The 25,674-nt window shown below is 41.5% G+C and overlaps 1 protein-coding gene across 1 annotated transcript in view; it reads right to left on the reverse strand.

Annotated features, from left to right (window-relative positions):
• Positions 1-25,674, reverse strand: part of ECT2L (epithelial cell transforming 2 like) — a gene marked incomplete at its 5' end in the record, with an annotated part of 57,245 nt that overhangs the window by 4,215 nt on the left and 27,356 nt on the right. Inside the window, 15 exon segments of the mRNA XM_082633769.1 lie at positions 6,473-6,561; positions 7,895-7,960; positions 8,656-8,711; positions 8,714-8,811; positions 8,910-8,983; positions 10,672-10,819; positions 11,471-11,520; positions 12,611-12,787; positions 18,056-18,181; positions 19,388-19,398; positions 19,458-19,514; positions 19,517-19,616; positions 19,620-19,639; positions 21,210-21,249; positions 21,252-21,307. Coding sequence (XP_082489895.1) covers positions 6,473-6,561; positions 7,895-7,960; positions 8,656-8,711; positions 8,714-8,811; positions 8,910-8,983; positions 10,672-10,819; positions 11,471-11,520; positions 12,611-12,787; positions 18,056-18,181; positions 19,388-19,398; positions 19,458-19,514; positions 19,517-19,616; positions 19,620-19,639; positions 21,210-21,249; positions 21,252-21,307 — 1,168 coding nt within the window.

Below are 25,674 nucleotides of genomic sequence, written 5' to 3' on the forward strand. Positions count from 1 at the left end.
TTAGGTGTGTGGATAGATAGAAATGCAGTGGTCATCCAACCACTGGAGCTAACTCCCTTTTTCAAACATTTCCTTCCCACCTCTGTGATTATGATTTAGGCTGGAAGGAGTGGGATGCTTCATATTTACTCATAGTTTATAAGGAATAATGTTCTAGATCAATTTGATAGTTTATTCTGAGAATAATGCAGCACATAGAGCTAGGGATGAGGGAGAGGGGAAGCAAGAAAGATGGGGTGCGTTTAAATCGGTGTGTGGTGGGCTGTATATGGTGAATGGCCACTTTAAATAGGCAAAAGAACTTCACCTGTATTCTTGACCCTTTCTTGGCAATATTTTTACTACTGATAAGAATCATCATACCATTTTAGGAAAATGTTCAAAGCTATAATAAAACTTTGCCGTTCTATCTGAATGACTAGGGAATGTGCCTACAAGAGTGTTTTGAAGAAGTAGCTTTGAAAGGGGTGTTTGCTTGGTAAACAGATGTTTGGTTTTTTTCCTTTGGAAGGGACAGCATTGAAAGTAGAGGTAAATGAAGGAGAATTCTAGTTTTGTGACCCACTTGGACTGGGTGGGTGGATGGCCCAGAGGAGGGAAGGAGCAGGCACATTAACTTGAGCTTGGAGTTGAGGCCACTTGTAATCTGAGGACATGAGAAGGGAAAGATAAACGCACAAAGAGGTTTTTGTTATTTTAATCTGATTAGGAAAGTGCTATTTAAATTATATATAAATGAATTTTACCTACAATAAAGCTTTCTGAAAGCCATTTACACCCCCACCCACCCCAAGATCTCCAGTAATTTTCATCCAGAGACAAAAAACAACAGAATCTTTTTTTAAAAAACTTAATTCTTCTGCACGTGTAAAAAATAATTTTGCCCTTCATACTGACATAATGGAGCAACTGAAATGGGAACTCTGGATCCTACTAGAGTTTCATAAAGCTGCTTCTGCTCACATTCAAAAGAACCAACTCCAAGGTTAGAGTTCTTTCCTTGAACTTGGATAGGATTTCTTTGCTAATTCACAAATAGGCTCAATGACTCAGCCAACCATAGTTTAAATTCTTAACACCATTTGAGAAGTGTTTTGTTGTTTAATTACTACATTAGCCAGACCAAGAGACAAAGTACCCAACTTCCATAAATACATAAAACTTTGAAAGTAATTTTCAGAGCACAACCTCTGGCATGAACAGACAACAGTAGGTCATTGGTTCTGTGAGTTGACCTGAGCCAAAACTCTGAATGGTGGATCATTGTGGCTTTTTGGGTTGCCAGGATAAAAGTCAATTCAGAGCCAGAGTCCAGTATCCCTGAGAGGTCTGGGTATTTCTCTTTCCCCAGTGTCTAATTGCCCTGGTAAATGACTGTAGGTCCCTTTGGGTAAGCCAAAAGGAATGTTAACAGTATGCATGCTCGGTAGTGTAGTAGTGTTTTTCCTCAAGAGGACTCTGGGGTCTGAGAAGTGGATGGCTCTATTTGGTGATGTAAAGCCATGCCTGTATTCACCAGTCTTGGAGGGCTCCACTTTTGCATCTTTGGCGACACCCCCATTAGAAGGAGAACAAAAATAAACAAAAATGCTAAAAATCAGCAAGCTTAAAGTCACATAGATGAAAATTGGTGTTTCTGAAAAAAACAATAATATAAAAATTCCAAGGTACATAATGTATTATAAAAGCTTAACAAACCCAGAACTCTGAGAGCCATATCCAGAGAGGGACAAATGCCTCCAGATTTCCTAACTCTAAAATGACTGTGACTTCATCTCTACCCCAGAGCAAATTTTTTCATTTATAGTACAAATATTTACTTGTTCTTTTTGTGTCACCGCTCTTGTTTGTTGGTAATTTGTTTAGTACTTGTTGCTATGTTGGTGAGTTTATTATGAGGAAGTCTCAGTTCATCTTTCCACCTGCTGGTCTAATCAGTGGATAGAACACTGAGACCTGGTTTTGAATTCTAAACAAGCACTTATTAGTAATGTGACCTCAGACAACTTAAGTCCAGATTCCCACGCATAACATGGTTCCATTCCTACCTTCCTCACCAAATGATTGTAAAGAGTATATCAAATGAGAGAAGTTAAAATATGTGGTAAACTATAAAGCTTTAGACTCGTGTGCAAAAATATCAGCAGACTTTCCTCTAAGTAGAAATCCTTGATAGAAATAGTGGAAATGTCATTTCTTGAGTTTCATATGACTTCCTAAAATGACAGAAATCAAGGTTTCAGCCTAAATGTTCTGTGATAACTTTTGGAATATGAACCTTTTTTTGCATTTACTTAATTTAAATATTAATGTAAAATTACATTTGTATTTATTGCTTGGCAAATCACTGAGATAGTGCCTACTTAAACATAAATGTACCTTGTAATTAGAGTGTAAAATAATGTAGTATTCCCCTGTTTTCCTGAAACTCTCAAATGTACTGTTGTCCAAATACTAAAGCAGAAGTCTAAATTCTAATATTTGAGACTTCTGGTTGGACGTGTAAAGAGCTTGGAAGTCATCACTTCCATCGCACAACAAAAAGGAAGCTGAAAACTCAGAATCAACAATTCTTTTTAGATCCATCGAAGAAGTGAGGTTATAAAGTAGATTACCACCCCAAAGCTGAAGAGACAAGCTGATACGTAGACTCACAGCTTACTGGAAGCAGAAACTGCCTGCTGGAGCCAGCATCAGGTAAGAATATTAAAGGGTAGTTGACTAATTGCTAGAGCCTGAGTGTGAACTAGTTCAAGAGATTACGAATTCCTGGAGGCCTAGCACTGGCCCACGCCACACCCCCACACCCTTGCATGAGTTTAAAACTTGCAGGAGTTTTACCTCCAGGAGCCTCACCAGGTTCTCACTGTGAAACTCAGAAAAATACCCTCATTCTTCCCATGGGGAGGGAGAAAGTAACCATTTGAAACATGTCCACAGAGTCCTATTCTATTCTCTTAACAAAGGCCTGCCTTCAAGGGAAACAATTTTACCAGAATCTAACCAACATGAGGAAAGGGAAATACCCAACCCCACAGCTACCTCTAACCTTCCTGTCTCATCTTAGAGGTGACTAACAATAATAATAATAATAATAATAATATAATAAAATAAAAGTAAAAAAGCTGATAGACACTTGTAAAGGTCATAGCCCAGGGGTACAGTCTCACTAAAAACCTGAGACCTAATGATAGAACATACATCTCTTCCGTTCCCCTCACATCTTCCTACCACATCAACAGGACTCCTTATAATAACAAGGTATTATAGCTGAAAAGGACTGCAAGGTTCAAATCCTATTTAAGGAATATCTAGGAAAACCCAAAGACAACAGGGGAGACAAAAATGAAAATTTTAGCCTCTGACACCGCAGCTACAACAAACGGTAAATACAGGCTAACATTTAGCCAGATAAATGTAAAACCTCATACTAAAGACCTATTGACCTCATTGCCTTTCATCCAATACATCATGTCTAGCTTTCAACAAAAAAATTATAAGGCATGCTAAGAGGCAGGAAAACACAGTCTGATAAGACATGGCAAGCATCAGAACCAGACTCGGATATGGTAGAAATGTTGTTAGAATTATCAGACCAGGGACTTTAAAATAACTAAGATAAGCTAAGTTAAGAAAAAGTGGACAACATGTAAGTACAGATGGATAATATAAACAGAGAGACGGAAATTCCAAGAAAGAATTAAAAAGAAATTCTAGAAATCAAAAACACCATAATAGAAAGGAATAATGCCTTTGATGGGCTCATCAGCAGACTGGACATAGCCATGGAGAGACTCAGTGAACCTGAAATACATCAATAGAAAACAAAAGAGTAAAAAAGAAGGGAACAGAATATCCAAAAGATGTGGGACAATTACAGTGGGTGTATAAATGTCTAATGGGAATATCAGATGGAGAAGAAAAAGGATGAAACAGAAGAAATAGTTGAAGTAATAATGGCTGAGAATTTTCCAAAATTATTGACAAGCACTAAACCATAGGTCCAGGAAGCTTAGAGAATACCAAGAAGGATAAATCCCCCCAAATCTATACATATCACATACAAATTGGAGAAAATCAAAGAGAAAGATAAAATCTTGAAAGTATCCAGAGACAACAATGAAAAACAAAACAAAATGAAACATCTTTCTTATAGAGGAACAAAGGTAACTATTACACTGGACGTCTCTTTGGAAACCATGCAAGCAAGAAGAGGGGGGAGTGAAATAAGTGTTGAAAGAAAAAAACCACCAAACTAGAATTCTGTAGCCAGAAAAAGTATCCTTCAAAAGTGAGGGAGAGGGGACTTCCCTGGTGGCGCAATGGTTAAGAATCTGCCTGCCAATGCAGGAGACATGGGTTCGAGCCCTGGTTCAGGAAGATCCCACATGTCGCAGAGCAACTAAGCCTGTGTGCCACAACTACTGAGCCTGCACTCTAGAGCCCTTGAACCACAGCTACTGAGCCCACGCACCGCAACTACTGAAACCCATGTGCCTAGAGCCCGTGCTCCACAACAAGAGAAGCCACCACAGTGAGAAGCCCACACACTGCAACAAAGAGTAGCCTCCACTCGCTGCAACTACAGAGAGCCCGCACCCAGCAACGAAGACCCAACGCAGCCAAAAATTAATTAATTAATTAAATTTTTTTAAGTGAAGGAGAGGGACTTCCTCCTGGCGGTCCAGTGGTTAAGACTTCACCTTCCAATGCAGGGGGTGCAGGTTTGATCCCTGGTTGGGGAGCTAAGATCCCACGTGCCTCACAGCAAAACCAAAAAAACCATAAAACATAAGCAATATTGTAACAAATTCAATAAAGACTTTAAAAATGGTCCACATTAAAAAAAAAAAAAAATCTAGGGCTTCCCTGGTGGCACAGTGGTTGAGAGTCCGCCTTCCAGTGCAAGGGACACGGGTTCGTGCCCCGGTCTGGGAGAATCCCACATGCTGCGGAGTGGCTGGGCCCGTGAGCCATGGCCGCTGAGCCTGCACATCTGGAGCCTGTGCTCTGCGACGGGAGAGGCCACGGCAGCGAGAGGCCCGCGTACCACAAAAAAAAAAAAAAAAAAAAAAATCTAAAAAGAGAAGTGAAGGAGAAATAAAGACATTCTCAGACAAACAAACATTGAAGGAATTCATTGCCAACAGATCTACCTACCCAGCAAGAAATGTTAAAAGAAGTTATTCAGAGAAAAGGTAAATTATATAAGTCAGAAACTTGGACTTACGTAAAGGAAGAGTGTTTGAGAATGAATATATGAAGGTAAAATAAATTCTAATAATAAAGAACTGGAATAATCCCTAGCATGTCTCCTACTACACCAGTGTGTTTAGAATTGCTGGTTTGACAGCTAGTTTCCTTCCACCATTGTAGCTCATTTCTATTGCTACTGACCAGAAACAACAAAACAAAACAACGCTGTGACAATGAGAAAAGTGACACGACTGTGTGATTTGATTTTCATTTAATATCCGCTCGAGGTGGGGATCGAGGTGAAGGAACTGGAAGGGACTGGTTTCTTCCAACCTCCCCCATCCCCCGCCACTGCCACCACCCTGCCCTGGGCCTTTGGGAAACATTCACTGAAATATTCATTGAAATAACAGGCAAACTAATTTTCATTTCTTTTATTGCAGTTAATTCCTCTCCATTTGGTTGCTCTTTGTTGAGTTATTATCTTTGCCATTAATATTGAAAACATAGATTGGCAAACAATTTTCTAAAGCAGGAATTGAAAAACTATGGCCCCACCCCTTGTCTTCTGTAAATAAAGTTTTATTGGAACACAGCTACACTCATTCACTTAGGTATTGTTTTTGAAGATTGTATTATTCATTATGTATTGTATTTATGTAGCTGCTTTTGTGCTACAACAGCAAAGTTAGGTAGTTGCCACAGAGATCATTCAGCAAGAAAGACCTAGAATACTTACCATCTGCCCCTTTACAGAAAAAGGTTGCCCATCCTTGTTCTAAAGGAGGAAAGGGAATGCTAGCACCCTCTCGTCACAAAAGTTCCTATACTGTGAGCACTGTACAAACTAGGTATGTGAGACCTCAATACCATGGTGGTCTTAGGGTGAGACCTTCTGAATACTGACCTCAGTAACTAACTGCGGATAATCAACTGGTCTTCTCTTTCTCAGAGTTGAGCAGATCATCCATGTGATACCCCGCAACACTTGGCTCTCCTCGCAGTAGGAAAGTGACCAAACTTCAGAATTCCTCTTTCAGTGGAGTTAGTGGTCCCGGCAATGACAATTTAGTTTCTCCCATTCTACCCAGTAGCTGACTGGTATGCGAATAAGGTGATAAAGCACCTTACATCGTCTCAGAGAGGGGTGTGTGTGTAACTTTTTAGTTCAACACAAATATTTATCGTAAATTTACAATATGACAGACATTGTACTGGATTCTGGGTACAAGATAAATATGACACAGTCGCAGCCATAGGATAGTTAAATATTTACCTTAAAGGGAAACTTAGTTTCTCATCACAGCAGTGAAGTTGGGCTACATCTTGGACCCTAATCAGATATCTGTTTAGTTCTGATAGAGTCTATGAAATAAAAAACAAAATTAGAAATATATAAATTTTTAGAAAATAATTTCCACTACTGAAGAATGCTTTTATATCCCAGAAGATGTAAGTGTTGAGTAGAACTCAGTTCAATTATGAAAAAGCATTGTTTGTGAAGCAGTGAAAACTATATTTGAGGGTGTAGTCTAATTTTTAAACTACTGAAAACATTGTTTTATTATAAATGCTTTCCTAGCATCAAAAATAAGGTGGGGATGGGGTGAGTCAGAAGGCATCTATGGAGAAGAAGAGGTGAATGAAATGTTACAAATTAAGAAGTCAGGCCCTTTTACTGATCTAGCCATGGAGATGATCACGTGATGTGTATAGTGATCCAAAGGTAAAGTTCTGTGGGCTCTGTGAGTTCCAAGATTTGGGATTTTCTGTAATCCGATCAACTCCACGTCTTTCCCTATCAAAATGTGCAGATCTAAATGAGGCCCAAACAACTCCACCTTGCTTCCCCAGTTTGAGCAAATAACAATAACACTACCAGTCAATTGACATTTTAATTCAATATAATTCATATAGTGAACTCCTAGTATATGCTGAACACTAGAAGACAAGTAAATCATAGTCCATACCTGATGGAGCTCCCGATCTTGTGAATAAAGGACTGAAGGAAAACGTGGCAGAGACCTTCAGGGTGCTGCAGAACACCTAGGAAGGGGCAGCTCACACTGGAGACGCTGTGGGATACTTTACAAGGCAGACGAAGATTGAAATGGATCTTAAAAGGATGAACAGCAGTTTATCCAGTGGAGTAGTAAAAGAAGGCAATTTCTGAGAAGGAAGAGCATGGGAAAAGCACAAATGTGTGAAGAGAGGCTCACGCTATTAAAGAACTGTGAGTAGATTTGTGTGGTTTGATCATAAGGTGGTAGGCAAGGCAGTGAGAAGGAAGGTAGAATGGGGCCAGATGATATCCCATAGGTAACAGCCAGCAGAAGACTTCTAGGATTCCCGCCGATGTCCTCAGTGGGCAGAATCCTGCACCAGATACTATGTGCAGGGAGATATAAAACAGTAAAGACACAGCCCCATTCCTCAAAGGGGATCATGATCACAGTAGTCCCAAGAAAGGGGCTAAGACTGCAGAGAAGTTATGGGATGGGGTCAAGACCACTTGTGCCTCTTCTCATCTAGCATGCTTGCCGATAACAGGGATGTGGAATATGAGAGCTTGGCAGCCCCTGGCACACAGCAGGCACTCAATGGATGTTAGCTGAATCAAAATCTGTATGTCTCCTTTTTGCCAGTGACTTGAGGTTATAATTCATGAGCATGAGACGGAGCAAGTGCATCAGAATACAGACCGGGCACCCACAGATGATTCTATGTCTGACAGCTGATCTTTCATAGTGATGTTCTGCTTCATCTAGAAAACAAGGTGATTTTAGGGAAACTGAAATTGTGATATTTTTATACATAAAAAATAGATTTAAATATTTTATGGCACTTGATAAGGGCACAGTATTTTCATAAACTATTATGAGAATCTCCATTTCCTGTACCCAAAATGTTTTAAAACAACGAGGTTAGTGACAACACTGTATTCAAAAATTTCTTCTGGGCATAATGCACTATCATTTACATTCAGCCCAGACTCCCATGCAGTGTGCACGCCACAGTGATATTTCCAGAATGATGGTACTGTACTCCAGGATGCTGAATTCCTGCAAAATATAGTTGTGAGTGCTGTACTTACTCAGGCAGGAAAGTTAACTAATACATGAAAAAGTACTTTCAGAAACAAAGGGTTTTACTCTTTTTCTTTTCTTTTAGTTATCTAGAAAAATCACCCAAATACTCCATCCTTTTAAACTTTTATATCAATAAAGATTTTACTGTACTTCTACAGGTATCTGAAAACATTGTCTCATGTGATTTGGTTTAGAATAGGTGCCCTCGGAGCTCAAAATCACTGAATACAATGATTTCACATTAAAAGGATGAAAGACTTTGAAGTAAAGAATACCCCAGGAGGATAAGGTATTTCAGGATCTTTGAGTTAAGAGTACACAAAAGCACTGTAACATTTTTAAAGGACACAGGCTCTTAGCAGCAGCCAACCTGATCTATGTAACCTCTGTATTTTTTGATTACTTCAATTGCAGTGGTCAAGTCCCGTGGTCAACATGTTCTGCAGGAGTGTGAAGCCTCAGAGCATAGAGAAGATGAATATATTCTCCAGACCTTCGGGATGGGTACAAAAGCAGCTCCGGAAGGCTGTATGAGGCACAGACAAGGGAGCCCTGGTCTCTTTCTGACGGCCAGAGAACTCCCATACTTGGGGTGCCCCGGCTGTTCTCTCCCTCAGAGCTTACCTCAGCATCTTTGTAACAGTGGTCTTATCAGGCCTCTTCAGGAAAGCTCGGATTGCTGGTATCATTTCTCTGCACTAAAGGTGAGCATTATATTGTCAAAACTCTATAAGACAGTTTTAAAGCATTCTATTCCACCAGGCAAGCACCATCTGTGAAGCACTCAAAAGCAGAAAGGCAACATCTACATCTAATCACAGTATTATTAACATGATAGGTGCCTACTGATATCCTAAATATACTGTTTTAATTACACCATAAACCTAACCCTATTCATTGAACTTAATAAGTATAGAAAACTGAAAATGGGCTTTGCGTGCAGGTAGGCCTGGATTAGAATTAGAATTCTAATTTAAATCTATCTAATTCTATGTGACTTTGTCAAGTTACTTAACTTCTCTGAGCCTCAGTTTTCTCATGGATATCATATCTAACCTTGCAGTGAGTGGGGAGGGGGCGAATCCTATCCGTAAAGTGCCTGTCACACAATAAAGGTCGTTTCCTAATAGTAAGACACTATTAATGGGTTCACCTGTAATACTGCTGTTAAGCATGTTTTCCACAACAACATTAAAAAGGGGCTCCACTGTACTTAATATCTGTTTTAAAATGTATTATTCATCACCATTACAGCCCCCAGGAAGTTACCTCATTTTTCTCAGATGGCAGTAATGCTAATTTCTAGAAGTCAAATAGTCACTGGTTTCAGAAATGTTAAGAGCTAACATTTATTGCGTGCTTACTTATATGCACCCCCATGCTAGTGACATAGATACATTATTATCCATAACTATAAAAATGTTGGCACAAATTTGCCTGTGATAATATGTGATGCTTTGTTCCAATTCTTGTCCTAAAAGTCCGTTCTATGAAACTGATTTATTCATGCAACTTTCACATAATCGAGTTGTCCTGCAGTGTTTAAACTCCCCAGGTGGGGCAGGAAGGACAGCAAGGGGCAATGTCTGAGGTCAGGAATCGTCCAGAGACCTCTCAGCCCCGGGCTTTCCCTTCAGGGCCTCAGTGCAGACAGGTAGACATGGCCACAGTGGACGTGGGGACAGTGGCAGAGTGCACCACCACGTCACAGGGTGCCTCTCCTGCTACCCTTTTGATGTAAACTGAGGAGGGAAGAGAGGTATCCTACTGCCATCAGAGGAAATCCCAACAAGAGCAGCAAGGGGCATAGACGGGAGCTGCATATTCCCGCTTAGACAGTGGATGGCAGGAGTCACAACAGGGACGACTGTTCATAATGCACTCGCTCGGGAATGTAAGACAAAGGAACTCCTTATTTCATCGTGAGATTTCACACATTGAGCGTTTTTATTCCAATGTATGGATTATGAATTCCTTTTCTCCATGAGAGAGCTGGACTCGCCAAGGCCGCCCAGGGCTGTAGTGGCAGCATGGAATCAGGGTTACCAGTCTTGCTTCTGCCTCATTGTGAAGCATGTTCCTGTAACCGAGCCCCAGGGTAACTGGGACAGGTGGGAGTCTGGCAGTTTGCATGAGGATTAGTTCAGTCCCACAACCAGTTCCAGGGTGCTGCTGGGTCAAGCACTGTGCCAGCCCGTAGCGACACAAAATTAGGTAAGTCAGGGTCCCCGTCCTCAAGGAGCTCACAGTAAACCAGAGAAGATCTGGAAGCCAAGAGTAGAGAAGAAGTCTTTCCTGGTAATTCTAGTCCTTTGGGTTACACATGAAACTTCCTCTCAAGCTCAGAAGGGCTAATAAGTGCCTGGATGGTCACTCAATCTTTTACCTTCTCCATAGTTTTCAGAATAACAGGGTAATTGTTGAAGAAATTGGTGTATATGTTCAACTGGCTTCCAAACTTTATGAATATTTCACCCACGCAGTGAGCTGGGCCCCATTCCTGTAGTCTGTCTCTCAAGTCATCTAGAAACCACCTGCAATATGAGGAAAGCCTGGCCATGAAATATTGGCCAGTGACAACCTATAAACTTAAAAAATAAATTCATGGTCAGTCGTTTAGGGCAGGGCTTTTGTCAAATCCTTTTGTCTTGACACTGAGCGGTTCAGATTTGACAGGAAAGGAGGAGATGGGAAGTGAGGAAGCAGGTTGAGTCAGGTGGTCTTCCACCGAAGACCTTCCACCAGTTTCCACCGAAACTCAGGCTGTTCTTTCCGTGTTTAGGGAAAAGTACCTGTGAACCCACCACTCCTGGGTAATTAGGTTGCCAGGTGGTCTATATTTTCTATATATCAAAGTCCTGTTTTTGTAATGCAGAGGGAAAAGCCATACACTGGTGTAAAGAAATCCCACATCCTGATATTAACTGTGCTATGTTTATGCATGGAGAAATTAATTTTCCTTACTGGGACTAGGTAATTCTTTTCCTTATATTTGTACTTTTGAAAAGTTGTAAAATTAGTATCTTTACAATAGAAAACAGTTACAGTATTCAATTTTTAAAAATCTAATGGCCTTGTAATATTTGAGCCTAGGACGATTAAAACTCCTAGAACACAATATCCTCTTTCCCCTCCAGCACTAGGTCTGCCCCACACTGCCCCAAATAAAATAGGACAATACTAACGTGTAATGCCATGTGATCTTCACCTGAAACGTCAACCCTGATTTCATGAACTAAAATTAAAATGTAAAAGTAATTTAAGAGAAAAATCAGACAACTCATTCTGCTTGAAATGCTATAAGCACTGTTCTTGGTTAAGTTTTATCTTTCAAACACATGGTCTGTATATAATGCCTATTTAGACATATCCAATGAGTTAAAAAATACATCTATATCCCACTTGGCAGTTGGTTTACAGCCCACATTATATTTTATGTGTATTTACATATTTTTAAAATACTGGAGTTATCTAAAATTTATCATCATTTTGACTTAAGGTTTCAGCTGTCAAAACTTCTGTTGTTGTCTTAAAACCATTGTCAGGTATTATTACCAATAGTCGGATGAGATTCTATCGTAATGACTTGCACTATGTAAATGCCCTCCTCCTTGGTGGTTCCTGGGGGTGGGTTTGGGGATGAGTGAGCGCGGGGCCAGCGAGGTCCGCGGCGGCACCGTCCACTGTAGGCGGACCGGCCCTGGGTGTTGTGTGACTGGGAAAGAGCCTTGGGGGCTGAGCTCCGCGCTGCAGGGTTCAAGATTCTCTCTTTGCCTGTTGTCTAACCTTAGGGAAATCCTTTAAGTTTTCTGACTTTACTTCTTCCTCTACAAAACGTGGGTCCTAACACCTGACTTACAGGATTCTGAGGTTGAAACGTGATAATAAATGTGGATGTGTGTTGCAGAAATGCTGGACGGCACACACGCACTGTGTGTTACTGTCGCACAGGACCAAGCCTCTGCCTGTCTGCACCTGCTTCACCCACTACTACCCTTTCTAAACGGAAAGACAGAACCCTAAAAGTTATACTGATTATACTCAGCGTTTGAAGTCAGACCACAGCTGATGGGCCGGTTAAACACTGTGAACCTTCACGCCCATGTACCATTTCTTTAAATGCCGTCCTAGTGTCCTATCAGAAAAGCAAGGCGTAGCACAGAGATGGCTCTTGCCGAGATGTTACACGTCCATCCTCTTGGCTCAACTCCTTTTTGGAGCAGTATTTATTCAAAAGAAAAATCTACTGGCTGGATTTCCCCCAGTTATATTTGAAGGGTTCTTTCCCCCTAAGAGAAACCTTCAAGAAAAAAGGAAGAACGAACCAGAATAAACGTTGAAGCTTTTTTTTTTTTTTTTTTTTTGGTCAGGAGCAAAACAAATAGAAAATTCTTATTATGTGATAATTGGCTTACCAACTCAACCAGCAACTCAAAATTTGGACCGTTTTTGCTGAGGCTTGATTTTGTGTCCTGAGGATTATCTTCTATAACATTTCTTTCCTGAGGATTAAATGCAGACTTGGTTATCTGGGGCGGGCCCTGGGTGTCTAACTGCCCAGTCAGCGCCAAGCCCCCTGAGGCTTCAGAAGCTCTGCCCTGCAGCCATAACCATAGTGGCCCTGAGACACAATGAATTAAGCACTCGACAAATTTGATGCCTCTCTTTTAAATTTTACGTTAAAAAAAATAATAACCGTTTGCTTCCTAGGAACTGCATGATAGTTGAGAAACTCAATTCAGTGCAGCTCCCATTCCCCTGGAGTCAGGAGAGGGATTCTGCTCTTGAGCTGCTCCTCCCTGGTGCCTGGGACCAGGCCTCTGCCTCAGCTCTGCTCTCTCACCAGGTAGCAGAGTACAAACAAGTTATCTTGCTTTTAAGCTGCCAGAAGCAAAAGCTCACAGTACTTTATAAAATTCACCTCTTTGTTCACCTCGTGAAAAAGCGTCAGAAGTAATTCACATGCCATTTCTAGATCTGTTTCCACATTAACTATGGCTTATTCTTTCTTCACTTTGCCTTGTTAGTTGTTCTTTTGGCTTCCATATAATTTAGCACATTAAAAAAAAAAAAGCCCCCCCCTTCGGCCTGCAGCATCCCAGGGTCCACCCCAGCAATGGTCCCAGGTTTGTGCTGAGGCGTATGATAACTAATGGCCACTACTGCTGCCCTTGCTAGTCAAAGATGAAACTACCTATAGCAACCCATTGATATGTAGGAGGGAGACTGAAAGAAAAACACCAATTTATAAGCAAGACTCCTTTTGCCTTACTCTACTCAGGCAAAAACAAGTTTTTATTTTGTACCTGCAGCCATCCCTTATGGCTGCCTGAAGCCTTTGTATAAGAGCCCTGGTCCTGGAACTGCACGCAGCCAGCCAGCGCCTGAGCCTGAGCGCTTGCACAGCTGCCCCACAGAGCCTTTCTGCCATGTCCTTTGTCTTCCTCATTTGGGGCTGACCCATAGCGGCCTGGCATGTATTTATACTTAAATCTACTTTGAATTTTGACACAATAATTTCTATGCATGGAACACTCTCTTCTTTCAAAATAAATTATAGTGCTGATAATTTATATGGAGAAATGATAACTTCAACCAGTCAGGGTGACACCCGTAGTTGTGTAGGTAGACGTGGTTGCAGGCGTAAAATGAAAATGAAACTCAACTTGCCTGGCCGAGGTTAAGAGAACCCAAGCGGTACAGATCGGATTGTGGATCCCACAGACGAGGGAGGCCCCCTTATCTGGGATATCATCTTTTTGTACAGGCTCCCATGAGTGCTCAGGCATTAAACTTCAGGAGTGGACTCCTAGACGACCCTGGCTATCCTAGAACCTGCTTGCTCATACTGGGGCTTTGTTTCACCTCTGGCTCAGCAACAGCTTTTTAAATTTTTTATTTATTTACTTTTTGGCCATGCTGAGTGTCTTGCAGGATCTTAGTTCCCTGACCAGGGATCGAACCTGGGCCTCCTGCAGTGGCAGTGCAGGGTCCTAACCACTGGACCGCCAGGGAATTTCCAGCAACAGCTATTTTTTAAATGTAAATTTTTCTCTGTGGCTAGGAAATCAATTTGACACAGTAATTGTGTTTGAACCTAAAAACAGTGAGTTCTCTCATTTTATATTATCCGTCTAATTATTAGGATTTTTAGAGTCTATTTTTTGGTTAAGATACCATCCCCTCTTTGTTTTTAGGGATGAATTTGGATTAAGTAACAGGGGCAGCAAACTTTGCACTTTTTTTTTTTTGTGGTACGCGGGCCTCTCACTGTTGTGGCCTCTCCCATTGCGGAGCACAGGCTCCGGACGCACAGGCTCAGCGGCCATGGCTCACGGGACCAGCCGCTCCGCGGCATGTGGGATCTTCCTGGACTGGGGCACGAACCCGCATCCCCTGCATCGGCAGGCAGACTCTCAACCACTGCACCACCAGGGAAGCCCTGCACATTTTTAAGAAAACAATTATTTGGAGTTGCTGGGCCTTTGCCTTGGCTCTGTCCATGACCCATAAGGGAGACCCTGGATCACATGTTAGGAATTTTCCTCTAGGGTCTTAGTTATTGCTAACATCCTAGTTATTGCTGGTGCTTCTCCCAGAAAACACTTGGCTGCCTGAATTAGGGACCAGAAATAGTTGTGAAAATGACAGGTACAACTATGTCATATGTCATTGTCAAGAACAACTATGATCCTTGCTGTGACTCATCACTGTGGTTGTATAGTATCAGTGTAAACACTATAGGCATATCAAGGCCAGGAGTTAACTACTGACTGGGCAGCAAGATGATAGATAGATAGATAGATAGATAGGTAGATAGATAGATAGATAGATAGAGTGAGTGAGCTATATATGTATCTATCTATATGTATATACGTGTGTGTGTGTGTGTGTGTATTTGGTCCTGGATTTGGCAGACAAGCCCTCTTACACAAGCCCCTGTGGAAGGGTCTTTAAAACAATTGTCTTAGAAGAAGGCATTACTTTCCACTCCTATGGCTGAGAGTCTGTGTGCTCTTCTGGACGAGTATCTACACTTTTAAAAATAAACCCCAAGGTGTGGAGATACTCAGCTTCTCTATTTTATCTGAATTCAGCACCTATGTTTAATCTGTGGTTTTCCTTCCTAGGGTCCCCAAATTTGTTTCATGGGCATCATGCACAAGCTCTCAAGTGTATAACAGAGAACCAAATAAGAATCTAACACCTATTTTTTTCTGATTTGATTTTGAAAAAGGAAGATATCAAAGACATTCCTAGGCATTAAGGTGTTTCACATCTCTGTAGTTTTATTACAGGCAGACGATGTAACAAGAGCAGGCCTGATTTCCAGCATGGAGGCAACTTTAAGCCCAAACTTTCTGCATCATTTTATTAAAGTGATTAGATGATTAGGTTGAAAAGACTTAATTCAGTGTGGGGTTTTTTTTGGCAGTAGAAAGAATGAAAGTATCCTTGAGAGGAAATGTTCTAGGTGACCATTCTTTTAGGGGTCAGAGATTCCAGAAATTGTTCTCAACAATAGTAAGGTCTTTCAGATGTAAAATGAACACTTCACAAGAAGAGGCACTTATAGTTTTGTCCCTTTTGCTTTCTTCAAGCTATCCTGCTCCAAAGAGGGGCATTTCTGGGGCCTGTATATCCATGGTTGAGGGTGACAGCTTCATTCTTAGGAATAAATGTTGATGGAAGAACTTCAGTAAGGTTTCCAGGGAGTCAGGAATGACCCAGATGTTGTAAGGACTTTGGAATAATTTGGAACCTGTGTGATGTGGTTACATGTTGATTATTCCCTTTAGTGAACCAAGGGGAAATGAGTGGTACTGGAGCCCTGGGTGCTATTTTTCAAAGGTTTTCACAGGCTGAAGGAGGGATGGAGACTACATCCACCTTTCTGGGAGAATAATCCCCAGAAATCTCAAAGAAATAGTGGCCACCATAACAAGGCAAAAGGTCTCTGAGAAGCAGAAAGAGCATCTCAATTAGATGCCAGCCCTTGTGCCCCACCCCCTCCTGTGCATTCTGCTAAGAGGCATTAATCATGCTGTGCCATCTATGTATGTGTCAGTCTTATCCACCTCAAAGGCAGAGGCTGTGTCTTATTTTATGTCTATCCCCAGGGCTAGCACTGTGCCTAGCACATGATTGGTTCCTATAAGTGTTTAGGGAACTGCACTGAGAAGCTGGGGACTTGACCTCTGCCTGAGAAGTGGTTTGTGATGGTTAATTTTATATGCCAACTTGACCAGCCCACAGAGTGCCCAAATGTTGGCCAAACATTATCCTGGGTATGTCTGCTGAGATGTTTTTGGATGAGATTAACATTTAAATCAGGAGACTGACTAAAGCAGATTGTCCTCTCTAACGTGGATGGGCCTCATCCAATCAGTTGAAGGCCTGAATGGAACAAAAAGGCTGACCCTCTTGCAAGTAAGAGAAAATTCCTCCTACCTGATAGCCTTCAGACTGGGACATTGGCTTTTCCCTGCCTTTGTATTTTAACTGAAACATCAGCTCTTCCTGGGTCTCTAGCCTGCCTTGCCTTTGGACTGGAGCTATTCCGTTAGCTCTCCTAGTCTCCAGCTCACTGACTCACGCTGCAGATCTTAGAACTTGGCAGCCTCCATAACTGCATGAGCCAATTCCTTATAACAAATCTCTTTCTCTATATATACACTCACATCCTATTGGTTCTGCTTCTCTGGGGAACCCTGATGAATACATGGTCCATGAGCGTTTCCTGAAGAGAGAGATTTCGGGGTGGGGCATCAGGGAAGCAGGGCTCTGACCTCTAAAGGGTTAGATGTCCCTGCGAATGTGTTTATTAAGACTCTTCTCGGGGAGGATGCTTGTGGTTGGGAAGAATAAGCCACTTCAAGGGGAGGAGGGGCCGCTAAGGCGCACAGTCTGCTAATGACAGAGGGTGGGGGCTGAATAACTGCAGGCCTTTCGTTCTGCTGAGCAAGTCTGGCAGAGGGGACGCTGCCTCCAGCGGTCCACCCTGTTTGCCCCTCCCTGTACTGTGCTGTCCTCTAAACCCAGGTGGACAAAGACTTCCAGAATATCAGGTTAATTGGGCAACACACAATTTGCCTGCTGGGGGAACTCACAAGTCTATTCCTCCTAACACTGTTCGTGGTGACTTTGTGTTGGGGGTGGCATCCAAGCCTTCAGTCATCACAGATAGTGATGAAAAAGCATCACAGATGCTTTTTCAATGGGCGTGAAATGACATTTTCATAGAAATCAGCTCTCTGAATGATGATGCAATTTTCAGTGTTTCCTGAATCCAGATTATTTCACTTAACCAAGAATGTACGGATTCTGAATATAGTACTGGCAAAAAGAACTAGCTTCAAACCCACTTTTTTACTTTTATGAATTTGAATCTCAGCTTACATTAAAAAAAAAAAAGAAGAAGAACCATTTTTAGTTTCACCAAAAAAGTGTCCTGGGCCACAGATGAAAAAAAAATTTTTTAGGTTATGTTGGGCAGAATGCGAGTATCCAGTTCTTCCCCCAAAAGCCAACTATTTTTACCCCCGTCAGTGTGATGCCACGTATGCTTGTAAGTGGCTTAGATGTTACTCACATTGTGAAACTACAAAGCATACTTTTTTAATAATAATCCATGAAAAGGAAGTTCTTACGAGAAATGACAAGGTGAAAACTTTCCAGGTAGAATTATCATTTTTGTTTATGAATTTCTTAAGCACATGTGTCTAACTATACAGTGAAGCAATGGCATAAAAATGCAGCAGAAACTTTACCTTCATGAGTAAATTGCATGTTGCCTTTGGGTCACATTTTGTCAGAATAACATTTCCTTCAAAGTCTTTGCTCTTTTTACTACATTTCTTCAGCAGAAAATATGACAAAAATTCCAGAGGGTTGTCCTAAAAAATCCCCCCCCCAAGAAAATTTCTATTTCAAATACAGGTCAACAAAAGTGCAGCAGAAAACACATTTTTTAAGTAGCGTTTTCATCTCTCTACCTAATTAATTTGCAAGTCCAGAAAACAAAGTAACTGTTATTCAATTAGAGTCAGTAAATGGAGCTTTCCAGTTAATCTTGGTTCTCAGCTTATGGTCACAGTTCAGTTAGGATGCCAAGATCTTGTGGGAGGGTCTCAAGATCTTCAGAACCAAAGTGGCCCACACTTTTTAGCCAGATGAGGAAAGGGGACAGGACAACTCTTATGTCTTACAGGAAAAAGAAGGTCTGGGGGAGAGGCTCCAGCAGCAAAATTCCCGGGGAAAACACCCTATGAGACTCCCAAATTTGGTTGCCTCTCTGACTGTAGGTTTGAGCACCACCAAAATTATATCATACAAGGTTATATATATATATATTTTTTTTTAATTTTTTTGTGGTACGTGGGCCTCCCACTGTTGTGGCCTCTCCCGTTGCGGAGCACAGGCTCCGGACGCACAGGCTCAGCGGCCATGGCTCACAGGCCCAGCCTCTCCGCAGCATGTGGGATCTTCCCGGACCGGGGCACGAACCCGTGTCCCCTGCATCGGCAGGCAGACTCTCAACCACTGCGCCACCAGGGAAGCCCCTGTTTGTTTTTAAATACTTCATTTTAAAGAACTGACTGGTTTAGATGAAGATCTAAAGTTGAGACAGGAGATTGTTTCCAAAAGACTTTATTGTGATAATTGGATCATGAGTATGACGTGTAAATGAGAAAACACATTCAGTGATGTCCAGTAGGCTTGTCCATGGAGCCCATCACCAAATTAAATATTTTAGATAGAAAATAAGTAGAACTTAATTATAGAACAATTTAAGTCATGGGTGCTGTGGTCTAAGAGATGCTTAATTGGGACGTTGGCAATTAACTTTTAGAGCAAATTGTAGAGGGAAAAGGACCGAACTCTCTGGCTTAGCAAACAGTGAATTTTGCCTAGGTAAACAATTGACTGACACAGAATTAATAAGATGGTAAAATTTGAACCCAGGAACTAGCTTCAGCATTTTGAAGATGAATATATTTTTTCTTAGTGGATATTCATGATATTTTGAAAGGAGATATGAAAAAGGGAATAAAATTTTACCAAAGATGCTTAAGAGTCAACTTTTACTTGTGCATTCCTACACTTGTATTCACTGTGGACGTGTAACAAGCTTCAAAATTAAGCTGCAACAGAAGTAGCAAGAGTTCTTACCTGTCATCCTGCCACTTATGTTCTTCTGCAACTCCTTGAAGAGAGGACTCCTTGTTACCTTATTGATTTCAAGGTGTCTTCCAGGAAGTCGGTGAGGCTGGACCATGTCTGCAGCTTTGATTCGCTGAAGTATGTGGAAGGGGGCGCCCTTTCCCACTGTCATCCCAGCCAGTCACTAAGAACTGACATTATTTTCTCCTTTTAGCATCGCAGGCTTAAGCTCAGATGAAAGAATTCTTCCTGTTTACAGTATGAAAAAAACTTAATTGCATTTATATCAGCCTTATTATCCTTTCTCATGAGAAGACTAAGATAAACACCCATAGTCTGCTTTCAAAGGTAAAATTAGACACGCAAAAAGAATGCAATGAATAATTTCAAATGCCTATCTACTCTTTGATGGATAAGGCTGACATGTTATACTGTATTTGAAATCAAAAATTAAATAGCTGCTGGATTTTTGCATCAGAAAGCAGAATAGACATCCAAATAAGGATATACAGTTGTATGTTTACATCCTAAAAATAAAAATACAGGAAAACCCCACTCTGCCTGGTTTCCCCATCGTGTCATCCAAAGTCATCCCCATTGTAGCCAAGCCTGTATCTTGTTTACATCGTGTCAAGCTACTCTTTCTCCACAAATATCTCTACAAGACTGTACTGGGTGCTTAAGAAAGTTCCTCTCCTTGAAAATCAGTGACTGAATGATACAAGGCCAAGTGAAATTTGATTTTCTGTCCTAAATGGACAGTTTGATTCTTCTCCCCACATTTTTGCTGATAAACGTGAAAATATTTGTAACATGTTCTTCTAGAAGGAGAAGAAGAAGAGTGGGAAAAGGAGGAAGAGGAGACAGAGGAGGAAAAAAAGAAGAAAACCTGTTTTATAAACAGCAGTGTCTGCACCCCACTGTCTCTGCAAGGCTGATTCCTCCCTGCTCGGGGCCAAATATGCTCCCATTGGATGATGGTGCTGTATAAACTAAAATTAACACACACTTCTGCTACAAAACTATATTAGGCCGATGTGCTTTTTGTTGTATCTATATGGAAACTTTTCCCTTACAAGCCTCCCAATCATGCCAGCTTTCCTCAGTCTTGAAAGAAAGGCCCTTAGCGTTCAGGATTAGCGAAGCAATGCTTTATATAATTTTACATCACTCCGAGTCCTCTTTGATAGAAGGCGAGGGATTTTTAAAGGGGTAAGTGATTAACATTATTATAGCAAAGCAATTTGGCTCTTTCTGTTGGTCAGCCTATGTTACGTTTTGATCCCACAGTTGCAGCTTTAGTATCTAAATGAAATTTTGCTCTCACGTGTATTTTACCTTTGTTCTTCCTCTGGATAATGAAACTTGAGCTGGCCCCTTCACCATCCCTTTATAGCTGCAATTCATTTTTCCAAATGAAAGCACATTGATAATGTTTTACTAAGATAAATTGTTCTCTGTATTTATTATTTCTCTAAATCAGCTACTATACATCTTTGTTTAGCTGTTAAAGCTGGTGTTTTCAACGGAGTTTTTGCAAGTGATGGTTTGAAGCAAATATTTGCAGTAATGATCCCCTTCTGAGCAATAATAATCCCCTTCTGAGTGATGAGAAATGACCTAGTTTGGGAAGTGACAGCATTCCTTCAGAGAGGAATGAACCGTCGCCAGAACCAGGATTAGGAGCTGTGCTTTGTCCTTGGTGATCCTGGAGTTGGTGGGTGTCATTGGGCACGGTGGTCAGTGCCCATATTCCCTTACTGTGTTGGTACGAGCCGGTGGCAATCCCAGTGGGGTGGGGGGGGTCAATAACGTGCCAGTCAGTTGAGACAGCTGAGAAAGAACTTCTGTTCCTGCCTCTGCACAGCCAAAAATACTTTCATGAGTTTGCTCACAGGTTTTGCCATGAACAGTTAAATATTACTTAGAAGCACTAATGAGCTGGCCAAGAAAGGCCACTGGTAGGTCTTGTCTTCAATCCAAATAGCTCATGGAATAGTCCATCAACACTTTGCAGTTCACCCCTAAGTGCTGAAGTCCAGACACTTTATTCAGGAGGACTGACAACAGGGTGGAGAAAGAGGCGAGAAGTTTGACCTGGTGCTTATTTTCAAATTTGGAATTTTCGGGCCAAAGACAGAGAAAAGTCTACGTATATTTTCTAAAATAGTCTGATTCAAAGAAGTCTCATTGTAAGGGGACAGATTTAAAACTGTTAAACACATAATGGAATACAATGGTCAAATTTTAGCATTAATTTTACCCCTTCTTTGGTGACACAGCATATAGGTTGAACTACTTCAAATGAAACTATAGGGTAATATATTTTAATTCTTTGTGGTCTAGGAGTAAATAATTACTCCAACTTGTTTCAGTTGCTTGCAACGAGATGGTAGTGGCTCAAAGGTCGGGGTGTCTCTCACTTATTGGTGTCTAATGTTTTCATTGACAAATAGATCAATGAAATTAAAGAGCATTCATAAGTGTACCTACACATATATAGTCAATTGATTTCAACAAAGATGCAAATGAAATCCACTGGGAAAAGGATGGTCTTTACAAGGAATGGTGCTGAAATAATTTGATAGATAGCCACATGTGTTTAAAAAAAAAAACTTCAATCCATACCTTGTGTTCTATTTTTAAAAAAAAGCATAAATCAAATGGATCACAGACCCAAATTTCAAACTTAAGACTATAAACAATTTAGTTAAACACAGAAGTGACCTCGGTTAGGTAGAGTTTTTAGATATGACATCAAAAGCATGATTTATAAAACTTAAAGACTGATAAATTTGACTTTATCGAAATTAAGAATTTCTTGTCTTCAAAAGAAACTGTTCAGAGAAGGAAAAGATAAGTCATAGACTGGGAGAAAATATTTGCAAACAACTTTTCCATAATATACAAAGATCTCTCAGTAAAAAACGAAAAAAACCTAATTTTTAAAATGAGCAAAAGATTTGAACAGACACTTCACCAAGGAAGACAAATGGCAAATAAGCACATGGAAAGATGCTCAGCATCATTAGTCATTAGAGAAAATGCAAATTAAAACTACAGTGAGATACCATGACACACCCACTTGAATGGCTCAGATTAAGAAGACTGACCCTACCAAGTGTTGGGCAGCTGGAGTGGAAATATAAAATGACACAACCACTTTGGAAAACAGTTTAGCTTTTCTTTTTTTTTTCCTAAAGTTAAACATACACCTATCATATGACCCATTCATTCCACTCCTAGGTATTTTCCCAAGAGAAAAGCAGCTGTTCACAGCAGCTTTACTTGTAAAAGCCCCAAACTGGAAAGAACTCAAATATCTATCAACAGGTGAATGGAACAAGTTGTGGTATATCTATACAATATAATCATTCCCAGCAGTAAAAAGGAATGAACAATTGATAACAGCATGAAGTGGATGAATCTAAAATAATTATTTGGAGTGAAGGAAGCCTGACAAAAAAGCATGCATACTGTATGATTCCATTTATGGAAAATTCTATAAAGTGCAAACTAATATATTGTGAAATCAGTGGTTGCCTTGGGTTGGAGTGGAGAAGCAGAGTGAGAAATTGTGAAGTGGCAGGAGGAAACTTTGGGGGATGATGAATGTATTCATTATCTTGATTGGTTTATGGTTTCACATAGTGTGTAGACAGACATACGTCAAAATTTATCAAATTAGGGACTTCCCTGGTGGCACAGTGGTTAAGAATCCGCCTGCCAATGCAGGGGGACACAGGTTCAATCCCTGGGCCGGGAAGATCCCACATGCTGAGGAGCAACTAGGCCCGTGTGTCACAACTACTGTGCTCTAGAGCCCACGTGCCACAACTACTGAAGCAAGCAGGCCTAGAGCCCGTGCTCCGCAACAAGAGAAGCCCGCGCACCACAACGAAGAATAGCCCCTGCTCGCCGCAACTGGAGAAAGCCCGAGTGCAGCAATGAAGACCCAACACAGCCATAAATAAATAAATAAATAAATAAATAATTTAAAATCACTTTAAAAATTTTATCAAATTGCACACTTGAAATACTATATATCAATTGTACCTTAATAAAGCTGTTTAAACAATTTAAGTAATGCCGAGAAAGATGACTTTCAGGTGTCTGGCTTACACAGTAACTGGTGAATGATGATATCTTAAGTGAGGAATCCTGGGGAAGGGGGAGGTTTGTGCTGGGAGGCAATCAAGAGTCTGCTGTAGGCGTGTGAACTCTGAGATGCCCGTTAGCCATGCAAAATAACACCCACATGAAGATGTCAAGTAAAGGCTAGATATGAGTGCAGCTGAGAGATTTTAGAGCTGGAGACATAAGTTTGGGAGTCTTCAGCATCCAGATTGAATGTAGAGTCATAGGAATAAGTGAGGCTCCCTAGGGGAAGAGTGTAGTCATGGAAAGGATGCGAGCCCGAGATCAAGTCCAGGACACATTTAAGGGTCTTGAGGAGGAGAAGGGGGAGCCAGCAAAGGAGTCTGAGAGGAAGAGACCCCTGAGGTAGGAGGCAAACAAGGAGAGGGTAGTATTGGGGAAAGCACGGGAAGAAGGAGAGTTTCCAGAAGTCTTCATCCGCCTCGAATGCCGCTGAGAGGTCAAGGCCCGGTGAGGATGGAGAAGGGACCGTCGGATTTGGGCACATGAAAGTCACTTATAGTTTTCCCAAAGTGATTTCGGCAGAAGGAGACCACCTGGAGGAGCTTGAGGGGTGAGTGAGAGGTGAGGAAGGTGGAGGCAGTCAGCTGGACCAGCGGTTCTCCAAGTGTGGCCCCCAGGCTAAGCAGCATCGGCATCACCTGGGAACTTGTTAGAAATGCAAATTCTCAGTCCCTGTGCCAGACCTACTGAATCCGAAACTCTAGGCTGGGACCCAGCAATGCGGATTGTAACAAGCCCTCTGTGAGTCAAATACACGTGAAAATTTTGAGAACCACTGGTATAGTCCACTCAGAAATTGCTGAGACAAAGTTTATGGTCTCTCTATGCGGGGGAGCGAGAGGGGAGGAGCTACTACAGGTGTTCTTGATCTGATAGGAATAATCCAATAAAGAAAGAGGACTGAGGCTGTGCGAGAGGATTTGAGCGTAGGAGTGACATCATGGGGAGGTGAAAGGCAATGTGTTACAGAGTCCAAGCGGAGTAGTTGATGTTTGATTCGAGCAGGAGTGCTTCTTCCATCGTTAACAGAAAGGAAGACAGAATGAAGGTAAGAGGTGGGATAGGTGGTGGATTTTGTGGTGGGCGGTAAATTAAGGAGTTTCCTTAGGGAAGTAAAAGGTGAAATCAGGGCTTCCCTGGTGGCGCGGTGGTTGAGAGTCCGCCTGCCGATGCAGGGGACACAGGTTTGTGCCCCGGCCTGGAAGATCCCACATGCCACGGAGCGGCTAGGCCCGTGAGCCATGGCCACTGAGCCTGCGCGTCCAGAGAGGAGGGACAACATAGTCATTTTAAGAGTGGGGAAACGAATTTACCAAGGAAATGTGATAGGACTGCTTATCAGAGCTGCAATCCCATTTGATATTTATGCCATTAAAGTTAGACCAGTAAGAACAGTTGTATTACTCTTTCCAACAGCCTTCAGCTGCTTTAGTACAGGCAGGCATAGATTATGCAGATGGCTGTGTTTTAACCAGCATTGGGCCTTAGCCAAATGAGCTGGGATTTGGCCAGGAGAAAAAGAAACAAAGAAGTTCAGATTCTTTGCAAGAGAGTAATGATAATGACGAACCATTAAATCCAAGTTTAATGAGGAAGGAACCAAGGTCGAAGGCATGGTGATAGAGAGTGAAAAAGTGGGAGTGTGTGCATGGGAGGTCCTCAGACGAAGAACTGATAGAGTGGGAATATTTGAGTATATGATTTGGAAGTGGTACTCGGAGAGACAGATGCTTGAGATCAAGATTTCAGAGGTGATACAGCTACCGGGGAGGACAAGCTCAAGAGTGATGCCTGAGGTGGTGGGAAAGAGATTTGTGACTGAGAAGCCTGGGCCTTCTGACTGAACCAGGGGCTCGATGGTTCACCCAGGTGGAAATTATATTTGACACGAAGTTGAGCGATGATTTTGGAGCCCAGAACGGTGGTGGGAAATCCATTGTTTGAAGACCATTAAGTTTCACTTGAGACCATTCTTGTGTCAGCAAATCTATTATTCTTTTCCCCTTTCACCCTCATTCTCTCGGCCTTTGAATACTTTACTTTCCCTCATCCTTTCTTTTTTTCC

This window comes from Mesoplodon mirus (genome assembly GCF_964341445.2).
Source record: "Mesoplodon mirus genome assembly, chromosome: 10".
NCBI lineage: Eukaryota > Metazoa > Chordata > Mammalia > Artiodactyla > Ziphiidae > Mesoplodon > Mesoplodon mirus.